The sequence below is a fragment of the Motacilla alba genome, chromosome 3, assembly GCF_015832195.1.
Source record: "Motacilla alba alba isolate MOTALB_02 chromosome 3, Motacilla_alba_V1.0_pri, whole genome shotgun sequence".
Taxonomy (NCBI): domain Eukaryota; kingdom Metazoa; phylum Chordata; class Aves; order Passeriformes; family Motacillidae; genus Motacilla; species Motacilla alba.
Window position 1 is genome coordinate 82,139,509 of NC_052018.1, and position 16,257 is coordinate 82,155,765.

The 16,257-nt window shown below is 36.8% G+C and overlaps 1 protein-coding gene across 12 annotated transcripts in view; it reads left to right on the forward strand.

The window, feature by feature from the left end:
* Positions 1-16,257, forward strand: part of PLD5 (phospholipase D family member 5) — a 180,032-nt gene that overhangs the window by 103,552 nt on the left and 60,223 nt on the right. For 10 of the 12 annotated variants that reach the window (XM_038132620.1, XM_038132615.1, XM_038132612.1 and 7 more), the window contains 2 exons: positions 5,868-6,036; positions 14,015-14,129. In XM_038132620.1, coding sequence (XP_037988548.1) covers positions 5,868-6,036; positions 14,015-14,129 — 284 coding nt within the window. Of the gene's footprint in view, positions 1-5,867; positions 6,037-14,014; positions 14,130-16,257 lie in introns of those variants that run through there. The other 2 variants (XM_038132623.1, XM_038132622.1) reach the window with 2 other exon arrangements.

The following is a 16,257-nucleotide window of genomic DNA, read 5'->3' on the forward strand; positions in this document are numbered from 1 at the left end:
TGGAAATGTTCAAGTGAAACTTTGTACCTTGCATGTCTGCAGAAAAATATACTTAATGTAATATCATAAACCTGAATTAATCTGCATTCACCACAGATCTAATTTGAAGAATGCTTGAACCAAGCATTCATCATCTCAGGGTTTTGTCACTGGACATAATGGTGTTCATGACTAAAATTCAAAAAGCAGACTAGTAAATGCCATCAAAGGGCTTACATAGTGTGCATGTACTCAGGCACTTGCACACATACAAACATGTACAAACATACACACACACACACGTGCCTCACCAGTTGAGACTGTCAGTGTTAGAGGACTGTTACAGAGCTTGTGATGTGTTCTCAGATGCTAATAGTCAAGGTACTTTTGAGTACTGAGCTTGAGCTCACAGCCCTTTGTAAATTCTATCTTAGCTGCTTTGCATTTCACTTTTAGCTCTGGTGTTCTGTCTTGAATTCCTTATAATGGGTCAAATGTGTTTTATTTAAAATTGAAATTCATGGCATAAGTATGTGATAGCACATTTTGTAACTTCTCATACTGGAAGAATTAGATGTAATTAGTTACAAAGTAAATATTACATGCAATGCACAGTTTGATTTCCTTACTGGATACACTATGTAATTATCCAAATATACTGGATACCTTTATGCCTCAGTTCTGATCTGAAAGCAGACTTATTATGCTATACTTTCCCCATTTTTTAGGATATTTTCTCTGTGAACCCGGAAAACAGTGTTTGTTTTGCATGGTTTTGAAATTGTAACTGTACCCTGTCTAGAAGGGCATTTCTTAATCTTTTTCAGAATCAAGAGCTGGAGCTGTGGTTCAGTTAAGAAGCTGAAGAGAAGGTGCTCTAGGCTAGGATGACAGCTAATTATTAGATCTGAGGGGGAAGAGTGGTAGAAGGGATGTGATGAGGAAGGATGTGGAGGGTTTAAAAGAGACATGGTGAAAGCCTTAGTTGAAGAAGAGAAAGATGGTAGGTTTGGAATAAACATTAACACTCTGCTAATAAGGTGTTATAAGCAGAACTGGAACTCTGTCAGTGGATATGGTCCTTCAGGCCAGGGGATGGTGATTCCAGGGATTCTTGGTTAAGAAAGAAAGAAAAAGCAGTCACAAGAGAGTATCTTTAAATAGGACCATAGTGTAGGGGCAGAACTCACATACCTTTCTCAATTATCTTCTTTTTTTTCTCTCCCTTGTCTGAAATAAAGCAGCCTTATGTCAAAGCCTTTGTTCATCTTTTGTTTCTTTATTGTCTCATACAAATCATTGCATGTTTTCTTACCAAGTCTCTTCCCTTTAATGGTGAGTAAATTCAGATGATGTAGAGATGCTTAAGTGCATATGACCTGGTTCTTTTTAGTGGATGACTGTGGATTGAGATAAACCAGAGTGAATAATATTCCAGAGTTTGTTGTTTTAATATTGTGCGAACCATCAAAAAATATTCCTTTTATACTAGTGAATTTTCACAGCTAAATTTTCTGACAGAGCTAGAAATTTCTGCAAATAGCCTCAGATTTTTTCAAGAGACAGACATACAGTATCTGCCTGTTTTCACTGTCCTAGCCCTCTCTACTTTAATTAACCCATGTGCTAAATTAAGAACCCCTGTTTCCTTCTGAGGAAGAAATAGATGTGACATCAGAAACAAACCTTCTTGCTTTCTGACCAAAGAACTGTCAAAGATGAACAAGAATCCTTAACCACATACAGAATTCACTTGGAATTAGTAAATGCAAGTCATAGCTGAGCTCAGAAGAGTCTTATTATTGAGGTCATGGTCTGTTCTGTGGTAGGCATTAAATACCATTTTATTGCCCCATTTCTGTAAGCTGAGAGGAGCTTGGATCTCACTCTGACCCTTGTCTCTCTGTCCAACTTCACAGAAATTGTGTAACATTATTTTCTCAGTCTGTGTGAGGTAGTTTTGAAGATATTCAGCTGTAAAACTGAAGACACAAGCCTATGTTGGCATTATCAGATGAAATAGAGCACCAGGAAATCAGAGAGGGGAAGAACATCTTCATTCTACAGGTGTAAGGTTATCTGCTAATGATTTTGAGGATAGGAAAAATCTGTTTTCATCACCTTGGTACATTTGTGTTTTGCTTCATTAATATGCAATTTTTGCAGAATAAATTATGTCACTATGTCTAACTTTCCTCAAGGTCTGTGAGTGACCTTCTCTCCTGGAAGTTTTTGTAATACCTTATTTGAAGAACCTCTTTGTGGACCATATTGGGACAAAAATGAAAGCTAAATTTAGCTTTTATTGATGGAATTGGGGCTTGCAAACTCAAATTTTTGCACAGAAGTTTTAATGAAACTCTTCTTGACTAAGCACTGGAACTTTGCTATTGTGCCAAACAAAAAGGGAATATTATAAAGGCAAAATCACTTCGTATAAAAACTTGGTGCTTGGCTTTTTTGTATTACTTCTGAGCTTGGTGTTGGGTTTTAACATTGGAATTTTATGGCAGAATCAATTCATTATTAAAGAGAAATCTACACTCTGAAAGCAGTATTTTAACTAGTGCCCTAGCTAGATGAAATGTCTATTTTAAATTTTTTTTTTTAATTTTTAGTTTTTTTGCTAAAGAACACAAAGTAGAGTCATAGAATGTAATGAGTTGGAAGGGCCCCATCAGGATCATTGAGTCCAGCTCCTGGCCCTGCACAGGACATCCCAAGAATCACATCATGTTCCTGAGAGCATTGTCCAAACCCTTCTCGGACTCAGGCTCGGTGCTGTGACCACTTCCCTGTACCTGCTATTTGGTAAAACGGAAGGGTAGGAAAAATATTACCAGATAGTGTCTGTTCTGAATAACAGTTTTGTTAATTGGAATGCATTTGGCTTCTACTGGACAACCAAACCCAAATTATACAATGGCAGGAGCTGTGCAGTCATTTGTGTTATTTAGTGCTGGTCCCATAGCTTGGTGAATGCTACGCAGATTTAGAAGTTGGGAGATGTTCTCCCAGTAAAGAGCAAGTTTATTCTAATAGTGGGACAAATTTCCTTGCCAAGAGGCACCTTGTCCTTGGTAAAGGCCCTTTTAGGAGGAGTTGAATTCCTTACTGCCCAGTAAATTTTCCTTGCTACTTTCTTTGAAAAAGTAAAAGGTTTTAACTGTGACAAATGAGGAAGAGCCCAACTTTTGTGCATGCCTTGATGGCATCTGTAACAAAATGTGTGTGAAGAGCAATGACCCACAGCTCTTCCTGCATTATTGATTAATGCACAATTAAATAATGTGAAATCAGAAATAAACATGTATGTGTTTGGCTGGGTCAGGTCCATAATCTCAAATATGATGAGTTTTGAGTTTGGAGATACTGGAAATATGCAAAAACCTGACTGGATAGTGTCCTGATCAACCTGCTGGCACTGGCCCTCCTTTGACAAGCAAGGTTGAACTACATGACCTCCAGATCATCTTAGCCCTTCTGTGGCAGGATTAGGGTTTGGCGGCTCTCAGCTTGCCAGAGGAAGAGACAGGAGACATGGAAGTTAAGCTAACATTTTCCAGTGAGACACAAGTTCAGTACAGCTGAACTGGAAGCACTACTAGAAACCACTGGAAGCGACTGTGACAGATTCAGTCCTTTCAGTTATTTTTGTGGGCTCCTGTGTAATTGATTTGCATGGGTTCCACTAGATAACACTGTGTGTGTCAGGCAATATTCTAAAGTTGGGAAATTTTGGTCACTACTTGTTCAAGGGAGTGATGCGCATTTTTAAATTCTAGCTAAATCAGAACTGCATGTGACATTATTTTATTTTTGAAAAATTATTTGGTGTTAAGAATGTATTTTAAGCATTCAGAATAATTCTCTACTATATCTAGATGTGATTGAGTTGGGGATGGAAGATTTCACAAAAATGCATTCGTTTCTGATCTTTGCAACTGGATTATGAGGGTGGTTTCATGTCCTTGTAGTCTCAGCTTCAGTTTCTTGCTCTTTGAAGGTGGCCATCCTACAACTCTCCATAAAAAAGTTCTGGAAACATGGGCATGCTAAGAGCTGCAATATGATTTGTAATTCTAACTATGGAAAAAGAATCAAGCCAGGCTTTCAAGGGATCTAACCAAAGTTTTATGAAGTTCTGTAACAGGATTATTGGCAAAAGTAAGCCTAAACCTCTGAGTGTTAAAGAGTTTATTTTTAATTATTTTTTAAAAGGCACTCAATTTTTAGAGCACTAGTTATCTCAGAAAGTTTGTAAGCAAGGTAGAAGCTTTAGAATAAAGAATACTTTAAAGACATTTAAAAATCTAGTTGTGCTTTTAGCATTTTACAGCTTATTTGCTGATTTCCAACTCCATTACTGCAGTGTAGCTAAGTTAAATGTTAATAAATAGAATAGTGTGTTCAAAGTAAGTTGTGGAGAGTGTCATTGGTAATTTCAGCTTAGTGATATCTACGTTGTTTGACAGATTTGGGGGAGTAAGAGAACATACAGGAGGAGCTGTGCCTGTTCTGGTTTGGGTGGTGGGATTTTTTGCCACGCCAGGAGACTGAGTGTGATAATGACCACAGGTTTACATTATCACAATTCTTGCTGGGTTTTCTTAACATTGTTTAAGAGTACCAATCTTCATTCCTTTAATGGGTTCACTTTACAAACGTGCTTGATATTCTGAAATAGCTCTAAAAGTTTCCATGCGAATCCTATAGGATGAGCTGAATTAATAGTATATACTGCACTAATCTGAGAGTCAAAACATGTACAAATCTCTTTTACCCTGGAATTTTGTAATAATGATTTACTTAAAGTTTACAAATTATATTCGTATTACTGGAGTTGATAATTAACACTACTGACAAGTACAAAACCAGTGTGGAAATGCTTGATGTACTTGTATATAATAGAGGAGTGTTCTCCAAGTTCCTATTACAGCTTTCCTACATCTGGTTTCTATCATTCACAGTAGAAGTGGCAGATGTTGGAGGCATTTATATGAAAATTTATTCTCTTTACCTAAAGACAGAATTGGAGAACTTGTTTGACTTTATTTCATTTTAAAATTCCTCTGCTGAGTGTGGAATTACCTGCTGCAATTTAAGGAAATCTAGCAGTGAGGTGCTGAATGAAACACACCATTTCCCTGAAGCAGAGGAGCAGGTTTTGAGCTGTTTGCTACAATGCTTGTTTGGCTTCCTGGGTGTGATGGTATCCATATGAATTTCTGTACTCTAATTTGAAAATGTTTTGAATACTGTAGACAGTAAGATCAAAGAGCTTTCCAAAAAGAGCAAGAAACTAAAAGGTCATAATTCTTTTTTAACCACTGGGTCCCAGTTAGAGCCTTACATAGGTAAATAAAAGCTGAAAAATTGGGTAGCTTAGAGCACTTGGAAAGGGAGAATTCATATTTAGAGACGTCAGTGTAATAAAATGTCAGCTGTAAAAGCTGACCTAAGAAAATTCCAGGGAGTGTTCATCTTGCCACATTCCTTACAGAGAAGAAAATGCATTCAGAGATGACAGTGGCAAAGCAAGAGGAGATTTTTTCATTCTTCCTATGCTCACCTTAAGGACTGGTTCCCACTTACTGTGTTGTAAGAAATAACCTTTTCCCTGTGTAAGCTAATTTTGCAGAGCTTTGAAAGCTTGATTGGCTTTGCTGCATTAGCAGTAGGTCACTTCTACACTTCATTGTTCTGGGAAGTGTGGAGCATGACAGTCAGATGCTTCAGAGAGAGTTACAGGGTGGCAAACTGCTGAGAGCCTCTGGGAGCAGATGTTGAACCCCAGGCCCAAAATCTGAAGTTCTTTACAATTTGGAGCCTTCTAATAAAGAAAAGTGCTTTTGTTAAGTGGTTATTCTTTCCTTATCTATTCTCAGGGTTGCTCTCGTGGAAAATATTCCTGAAGGGATCAACTATTCAGACAGTGCACCATCCCATTTGTCTCTTTTCCAAGGCTGGATGAATTTGCTTAATATGGCTGAAAAGTCTGTTGACATAGTATCTTCCCAGTGGGACCTCAATCACAGTCATCCATCAGCATGCCAGGTATGTTCTAGCCTAACAAAAGAGTGGGACTTTAACAGTCTGTTCTTGTTGTCAAACTTAATTTTATGGAGCTAAAACCATTCCCTGTAGCCGAACTATTTCTTTGGGTAGTCTAAAAATCATTTTCTTGTGGGGATTTTCCTGCCGATAGAAAGTTTTCTAAGAGCAGTGGTGTGCTCAGACTAGGTAACATTTAACATATACTTACAGCACTTCCATCTTAGGAAAGAAAGACATTGTCTAACCTTAAGAAAGCTGTCAAGTTGTATCTATATTAGCACATCCACCTATTTGGTAATATTCATAAATCTATACAATTATTTTCTGTTTGGTGCTACTGATGAAATAAAAGGCAAGCATGTGAATTAATTCTCCAGGCAAATAGATGGATGGAATTACACTTACAAAGAACAACATCGTATCAGATGATTCACAGCTTTTCAAAATTAGTCTTGGGAGGGAGCAGTGTTCAAGATTTTTGCAATTAAAAACAGCATGAAAAATCATAAATCATAGTGAATAAGGCAGATATGCGTTGCAGTGATGCTGTGCCAACAAACGCTTCATTATTGAGAGCAATCCTCTTAGAAATATGGTCAGGAAAGGTTTCCATTTAGCATCACTTGTAAAACTAAGATACCAAAAAAGGGATAGGCTGAGAGTATCTCCTCTTTTCCACTAGATAGATTGTTTGCTGAAAGGAGCCACTCATCTGACATGAAATGGTGCTAAAATGACAGCCAGGTAACTGTAAGGAATCGACTCTGTTACACCGTGGCATAAACTCTTGGCTTTCCTTTCTGTTGATGTGGTGCAGTAAAAAAATGCCTTTAGGTAGATGATAGGCAAATCCTGGTATTCTAACCAAATGTATTCTCCTTTTTTTGAAATAGACTGTAGCCTAGTTGAGCAGCATACATTAACTTTCCTTTAGAAAAAGTTTGCTGCATGTCCATTTAAAATACTGAAAATATAAGGTGAGCAGATGAATAGAAAATGAAATGCAAATCCTACATTTTAGAGTGCTTATAAATATTGGAATGTGGTTTGTGAATAAATTTATGTGGAATATCAAAATATTGACTTTTTCACAATGTAATTGTGCAGCTAAGCTTTATTTAAATGTATTGCCTAAGTAACTTCAAACCCATGTACTGTCATTCAAGCAGATGAATTCAAGGAGATCGGGCCTTAGATGTTTCTAGGATGTGCATGAATTGATATGTGCATGAATCTTTCAAAAATATTTTGCCTGAAAAAAATTCAGCGTGTCATTTGCTTCAAAACCGGCAGAGCCTAACAAATCCCAAACAGAGGATATAAAATAGCAAAATTGAAATTGGGATTCCAGTAGTTAAGCATCAAATCAATTCCCTTTTCCACATTCGCATTGCAAAGTAAAAACTGTAAGATACCATTCAGCAGGGAAAGGAAGAAGAGTCGTCTAAGTGGATTTGGTCTTTTGTCCTCAAATGCACAGTTAGAGCCAGAAAAATGAAACATTTTCCATAATACTCTATTCTAGCTATCTTTTTCTGCCTCCTAGTAGTCTTACAGAAATGAGTAATTACTTCTGTTTAAAGGCAATTAATATTCCAGTCATTTTCTCATTTGTACAGCAGCATGAGCTGAACAGCTGATAGATCTTTCTGTCAAGCTTGTCTATTCATGCTAAAACACTATATTGTTATTGGCCAGTCTGATTGCTAAAAAATTGCCAAGAGGCAGTGTTTCTTAGCAAACTACTGCCCCAGAGAATGTACACAAAGCTCACTCTGTGAAAGGGAAGGGAGAAAACGTGTCGTTAGATCTGCTTTCTCCACTCAGTGAAGTGGAAGTGAAATTTCAGAGATGCTTCAATAACTATAATCTGGTAATTGTTTGAAGAATAAGTCAAGTGCCCTCAAGTCTTTACAATCTGAGTTTGGGGAAATTTGCCCAGCATAGCAAAAGCATTATGAAAGGTAAGGGGATGAGATGCGAAACTCCCAGGTAGTAGAGTATTTAGTGAATGAGTTCTAGTTGTTCCTTGAATGAGTCTTGTTTTTTAGAAATTAAGGACACAACCATTTTCCATAGGGACCCACATCCTGCTATAATTAGCAATTTCCATTTTATTAATATTCAAGTCATATTGGAGTGCAAGGTTCTCCACAAGAGCACTTGAACAGACATGGTTTTTGAAGGAGAAAAGCAGAGTTGGCTAGATTTCTTTTTCTCAGTTAGTTACAAGGTTTAATTACATTCTCTATATACATCTACGTAGTCCCATGCATAGATGCATGAGTACATGTACACACACATATTGGCAATATACATATTGAAGAAAAATACAGCATGAAATTCTGCAACACATACATGTGTATGCCCAATAGATGTGTCATCTGTATGTATACATATTGTCTGTCTTGTCCAAATGTATATTGGACATACATAGATATGTATGCACTTGCATATATAAAATTGCAGAACTTCCTGCTGTATTTTTCTGTATTTTTTGTTTGTGGGTACATTACCTGGTGTCCTTGACTCTTGCTTGTCTGTATTTTTTTTGTTATAAATCTAAATAAACATTCATTGCCAACTGAGCTGTCCAGGTCACAACAGCCGCGCTCAGTCATCTGAGATGATGAGTTTTGCTAAATTGGATTCTCTAAAGACAGACACATGATGAGACAGTGTTTCTGTTCTTCAACAGATAATGCAGTCAAATAAACAAATATTTGCTTGGCAAAATAGTGAGTTCTCTCTATACTGCTTTTCTCATTCAGAAGAAATCCACGTATTTTGGCGAGTTTGTATTGTCACGTGTGTTTTCAAGTAGCAGGCTAGTTGTCATGTAGCAGCATTGAGGTTTTTGTGAAATGTGAGTATGTGACTCTTCCTTTCCTGTGGTAGTCCATGTTTAGAGATAGTAGAAGAAAAGGGAAACATTTTTTTTTGACGATGGCTTTTGATTCATTTTGAGTACAAAGAGAGAGGTGAATACAAGATCATGCCAGTTTACAATTTTCACAGTTCATTTCCTCTGGGTTGTCTTAGGTTTTGGAACTTTAATTTAGAATGACCTTTTAGATTTCCAGCAAGTCCTTCACAAACTTCAGTTTGTTTTTCACAAAAAATCAGAATCAATGCCATCATGGCTTGTTAGTATTACCATGTGTATGACACAGTTGGCCCTGGCTGGATGTTTGGATAAACATAAGATGATCAAGGGTTGATCTGCATCTGATTTTTACAAGCATCACATAAAAATAGATATTCACCATCCTACTGTGCATCTCCCGTATGGCTTGATGGGAGAGGTCCCCCATCCTTCTGATACTCTGTTTCATGTAAGGCAGCTGTCCAGCCTTGTAATGAATCTCTGTGAGAAGTCATGAGTCACTCACACATGCATTGCCCAAGGAGCTTAAGTGATTTGTTTGGTAGAACAAATGTTAGTGCAAGAGCTTAAGTTCTCTTCCTTAAAAACTATTAAAAAATGCAAATAAATACAAAGAAGAGGATATCTCCAAATCTAGCAGCTCCCAGTGGAAATTGGATAGGATCAGCTATAGAGATCTATAAGCTTATCTTTACATAAACATCTCTCCTCTTCAGGTGGTGGCATTTCCCTGGTACTGACTGAGGCATACAAAATAAATTTAATGAAAGAAGGGTTTTTAAAATGAAAGCATATTCCTTTCCTTTGCATTAGCTGTTTGGTTAGAAGAATGGAGGAAAGCATTAAAGTTTCTTTGTTCTGTATTAAATAGCAGCTGTAAAAGTTTGGATTTCTTGAATTGTTTGCTCTCTTGGTTTCTGCCAGCATGCTATGGTTTTTAGTGATGTTTTAGAAATATACTCAGAGGCTTGATTATGGGATAACTTGGGAAAAAATAGTAGAAATGTATACATAAAACCAGGAGAAAAGTCTGTGAGATAACCAGGCTTTTTCTGTGGGATTAAAAAGATAAGCATTTTCTGAACTGTGGGATTCTATGTTACTGAAGAATACAATAATGCAATTTGAGAGTCCTTCTGTTAATACAGCATTTTCATGTTTGTATCTTCCCATTTTATTTCTAATGAGGAACCTGTGGTGACAGAGACAAGGGCAGACAAGGGAAATCAGCCAGGCTACAGACAGCCTGTCTAGAGTCTGCCAATAAATTGCTTTGGGGGAAATTTCAGGACCTTTGGTATTGACAACTTTGGGGTTATTTTAATTCACCAGTTTTCTGTGGCAGGTGCAGTTGGTACTGATGTTTGAGATTTATGTTGGTTTAAAGCCACCACGCAAAAGTAAATTTTTTCATGTGATAAATACTTACTACATTCTATTTTGTCACTTTTGGTGTTTTTCAAACAGCCCAGCAAAAAGTGTAAGAGAATATTTTATCAGGATAAGCAGATCTCTGGTGGTATTGTTTGTTAAAATGCAGATTTTGCTATAAGGTAGCCACAGTTTCATAGCACTTGGCTGCTCCTGTTTCTCAGTCCTCACAAGCTGGTATATAGCAATGCTTCTGATCACTGTCACGTAGTGGTGCAGCAGCCTGGTATTGTCTCACAAAGGGAATGTGGTCTGAATGACAGCATAAGGGTTTGTATTCAACAGAAGCATTTCAAATGTTCTGACAGCAGTAACAAAACATTTCAGACCTTCTGTCCCATCTTCTTTCCTTTTCATAGAACAAACCAGTAAAATTGCAAGTAAACATGTCAGAAAGTGTAGAAACTGAGTTTCAAATTAATATTAATGGAGAAGAAGTCTAGGTTCTTCAGCAGTGTGGGAAGAATTTCTAGTAACCCTATTTACTGGAGTATGTACTTGCTTTTAAAAGCAAGTCGTGAATATTTCATCGTTTGGTTCATCAAGCTTAAGCCTTGGGGGTGTGAATGCCTGCTGAGGGATGATGCAGTGACAGGTGAGACAAAGGGAATTCTTTCCAGTTTTGTCACAGGTGGTGCTTTTTATGTACCTGTATAAACACAAATATTTGTGGCGAGTGCACTCCTAGTTTTAACCATCACTACTTAGTGATGCTTCAAATGTTGAGTCAATCTGAGGTTTTACCATTCATAAACATAATTAGAAAAAAAAAAAGCCATAATTGAATAGCTCGTGGCGTCCCTGATGGGAAAACAGATGCATTTTCAGAGGAGATGGTTTCATTGGAATGCAGGGCTGCGCTCCAAGCAATCTATGAAGCCATAGGATGGGCTGTTCAGCAGGCAGCATGGCTTGTAGGAGACAGCTGTGTTGGTTACATCAGGGAAAACTCAGGAGGTGCTGCCAGATTCTTTTTTGTCCAAACTGCAATTAATACAGAAAGTCCAGGCTTGTTTATCAAAGCTTTTATAAATCATGTGTGAATATAATCTCCTGCAGGCAGAAGTGACAATAATATCCAAAAATAACTACTATAGTTCCCTATATAAAATTAGGAGCCATCCCCTGCAGCAATTCATTTTATCAGTTTTAGACATTAACTTTCTAAGCATTCCTTTGTCAGAACAGTTAACCCATTAATTTGTATTGATAATGATAATCATTTTCCATCAAATTTATGAATGCATTTTCCATGTTTATTTCTGTATGCCAGAGTTTTCTGCTGTTCTTCTAGACAAAATCAGTTTTTACAGATAACCTAAACAAAAACGGTGTTTATCTACTTAGTCGATGGAATCAACACAGAGAACCTGAGTAGCTTTTTCTACTTACATATATATTAGTTAATATGCATAATGCAAACCTTTTAATCCTTGAATTTCCCAGCTGACATTTGCAAAGATGTAGCAAATGAAAACCAAAAGTGCTGGACCCATATGATGCATATCCAAAGGTTGGCTGAGCTCTGATATGCCAGGAGCCTGATGCTTTGGGGTAGCTGGGGGATGGGGCAAAGCAAGGATTGGGAATTCAGCAGACAGCAGGACAGCCATGGCTGTTCCCAGATTGATTAGAGTCTAGCAGTGCCAGACAGTAGCACTTGCATGAGAAGCCCTCTTGGAGGGAGCAGGGCACTCAGGAACACCAGTCAGTGCACCTCTGCACCTCTAGAATCATGCTGGAGCAGCTGCATAGCTCTATATGGAGCATCCATCTCCTCATCACTCTTATCTCATTAATTCTTAAATTCTCTGTAGCATCTGCTCCTCTTCTTTAAAAGACCAAACTTAATCTCTGGTGTAATAATTAAGGATGTTTTTAGCTTGATGAGGTATGTGAGGGAAAGCCACTCCTTAAACTTACAGAGCCATTCAGGACTCTTGCGTGTGTGAGTTAAAATCTTGGATGGTATTTCTTACATATGGAACTGCCTAGTCACCTTGAGCAATGCTGAATCTGAGTAGAATAAGCATCTGGAACTTCATGCAAAGAATGTTTTTGTTTTCTGTTCTGTTAGCTATTCTTTAATGCTTTCACTATGGCAGCATTGTGTTCCACTGCAAAGTTCTTGTGAGCCCTGGAATGAGCAGGGAGCTATACTGTGGATTTGAGTGAGCAAGCAGGCATACATTAAAAAATAAAACAAACAGTGGTTCTGTTTCCATTGCAGCCTCTGGCTGATTGATATTTTTGAGAAAGCTACATTTTAAGGGGATAGGTATTTTTATTTTGCCACATGTATTCAAAATAAGTGAATATTAGAAAATAGGTCTGTACTTTAGACAGGGGAAGCACTACTTTCTGTGACTGTGGAATGCTTAAGGCCAGCAAGGCTCAAAGTATCAACCTGTCTAGGCAATTAAGGGGCAAATTTCTAGGCTTTCCACTCTCTGCTGCTGTTGGGTTTTCAGAGTGTGGGAAGGGCTTTTGTTGGAGGTTTTGTTGGTCCATGCTGCATCATATTATATCAACCTGAGCTGTTCTTGGTTTGATCATTTTTGTTGAATGGAAGGATCATTTTTAGATTCTTAGTTTGTACAGAGAATTATGTTACATGTTTCTGTGAAGAGCTTTGTCTTCTGCCTGTTTGTTTGAAAATTGATGTATAGCTATTGCTTTTTTGTTTTAGGTTTACCCTGGGGCAAACAATGCATTGAATCTGAAGTGAACTGTGTAGGTAGGGCAGGCATTTTGTCAGTGCATAAGCCCGAAGTCTTTCTGTATTGGACTGCTAATTGAACGTGGTGTTGGCAGTACTAGGTTAGAATAGCACCAAGGAAGTGAGCTCTGGTTGTAATTGTAGTAACAACACAGGAGTTTATTCTTCACATAGTCTAGTTGGATGTTACTAAAATTTTTTATTTAATTTAAAATATTCAACCTAAAATTTAAACATTTGCAATGCAATCGGAAGTTTTACTTCTTGTTTGTTTCTTGGATATGGAAAAACACGGTCAATAAAACTTTTATTTTTCATATGAAATTTCTGTTTTGGCATGTATCCAGCTCAGTATGACTTTCCTTTTCTTGTTCTGTGTTAGAGATAGGGTTTAAATAGTAAAAGTTTACAGCAGCATAAAAATTAAATGCACATAAAATACCTATAGATAATTATTTTCCTTCTTGGTATAACTCATCTGAAGATGAGCATGCAACTACTTGGGAATGAATTGTACTGTGATTAGAACCACTTGCAAAAATATCACTCAATACAGAAAAAAATGTAATAAACTGTTTTCCTTGGGCTTTTAATACTAAATCACTAGACTGTGATTACGTAGAAGAAAGTTAATGTCAAAATGTGCTTATGCAGCATAAAACCCCTGGACACTTCATTTTCTGCCTGACACCTGTCACCTTGTCAGTATTGCACAATCTGGGAAAAGTAAGAAACCTTATTGGCCTTCAGAACAGTATTTCTCCAAGAAAACAAAATTGAGTTGCAAAGCTTTAGGGTAGGTTTAATCATATCTAGGAACATAGTTACTCAGATGTTGTTTGTAATGTTTTTGTTTTAACGTGCTTTTTTTAATTTGTTGATATGCAGTTTGATCAATTCTGTGTCTAAAAACTTCGGCTTTCCTTTAATGTCCTTCCCAGGGTCAGCGTCTTTTTGAAAAGCTGCTTGAACTGGCGTCCCGAAATATTGAGATAAAGCTAGTGAGCGATAAACTGCCCGTGGAATCAAAGGTATTAAACGACTTGAAAACAAAGGGTAAGACCAAGGTCTTTATGTCGTTCTGCCATTGGCTGCTGCGTGCTGTTCCTGCTGTTTAAAATGCAGACTCGGATGGTGCATAGAATGCACACTACTGGTATTGCACTGTGACCCTATAATCCTTCAGCTTTCTCTGGTTCATGGATGTCAGAAATCTGAAACTGTTACTGTCGCTGATGTTTGCAGTTTGCAAGCGAATAAAAAGGCAGTGCGTTAGAGAGGTGTTTAAATTCCCTGTGGCCATTTTAACAGTAGGCAACGTAACCTGAGAGTCTGGGCTAATACCTTGTGGGACAAGATACTTTTCCTCTTTCGAGCAATAGCAAAGTAAACTAATAAAACAGCATGTGTATGGTACTGATGATCCTGAAGCCCTGGAAAATAAACCATTGGTCAGATTTAACCAGCTGACAGTGTTCTTTGTGCTATGTATATTTCTTTGGTCTCTGCTTTCCTGATTGTTATTTTGAGGCTCAAAAACCCCTATCCAAAGAGGGATTGCACATTGGCACTGCATGAATGAACTTGCTTTATGTAAAACTGTGTGGAAAAATAGTAAAGAGAATTCAAGAATTGCTGAAAGAAATTAGCCTCTCTTAGGAGTTCTAGCAATCTCATGCACATTTCTCCTCGTAGTTATCTATATCTGATAAAATCATGATTTTAAGGATAAGATACACTTCTCAAAGATCAAAAAGAATGTATGTGTTTTGATGGGGATCATTTCTGACAAAGATACCTGTATGGATCACAAAGGAAACTCTAAAGCATTTAATTAGGCAAAGGAATTGTTATGTGTAGTAGCATCCTAACATAGCATGACTGTTCATGGTGAAGAATAAAGGGCACCCTCTTTCCACAAAAATCAATCTATATTTGTTTAAATTCCTCACTGCACAAGTAAAAGAATATTAATAATGGAAGTCCTTATCTCTGAGGGAAATCAGCTTTTAATCAAGATTGACTTGTTATTTAAATTTAATAAAATTTAATAAAATTAAATAATTAATAAGTATAGATCCTCATCATTTCGTGGCACTACCTATTCCAGGGATTTGATGATTTTTGCTACATAACCAAAAGAGATATTGATCCTTTGATAACCAGTAAGAATATATCAAATACTTTGTCAGATACATGTGGAATGTCTTTTTCTGATGTGTTCAAAAGAAAATTGGTATTTTAATATCAATGTCAGTGAAATTATCTTTTGAAAAATTGTTTCTTTTCCCTGTGATTCTAATATCCCAAATTCCTATGAGTCAGAGAATAGGAGAGGTAGGCCTGTACATTCATATCGATGTACTGGCAAAAGATATTTTAAGTATCATTTATTAAAAATACCCAATACCAAAAAATCATCCTCTTTCAAAAAAATATGAGGATAAATTTTTAGCTTGAAAATGAGGAGAAATGTTTTAACACTTCCTTCTACTTATGTGGGAATTAATCTAGCCTGTGAGCTTAAAAAAAAGAACAGAACACAGGCTTTTACAATTTTACTAGCTTTAGTTTCCCTTATGCCTTTTTTAGATTTCTGAGACAGGAAATCTTATAGTATTTAAATGAAATTATCATTATATTTGTGCTCTAAGCTATAAAGGATTGGAGAAAGTTGCTGGTAATTTTTGTGAATTTTGTTGTCATCATCTTTGAACCCCGGAATTGTATATATCATTGTTTACTATTGGCCTTTCTCAAACATCAATATTACAACTTCTAGTTTTTCTCACTATGATTTTTTTTTTCTCATTCCATGTTTTGGTCTGCTACTTTCTGCACTGATATTTTTATTAGAATGTCTTGGTTATGGCAAGGTGCTTGCCAGCTCTGTTGCAATTCTTTCACTCATTTAGGTTTGTTGTTTGGTTTTTATCTCCATGAAAGTTAGATAAATCTTTCTTTGGTTTTGCATTCCTGAAAAGAAATAAATTAGTTTTAAATTCAGTTAGATTTAGTTGTCTTAATTTTTTTTTGTTGAAATGAGTAGACCTTGTATGAGCAGTTTATGGTATGTCCTGTTTGTGTCAAATAGAAGCTAAGTGTGAGCCTAGCTTAAAAAAAAAACCCAGATAACATTAATTTTTGCTATGCTATCCTGGAAAAGCTATCTACTTAAATTATT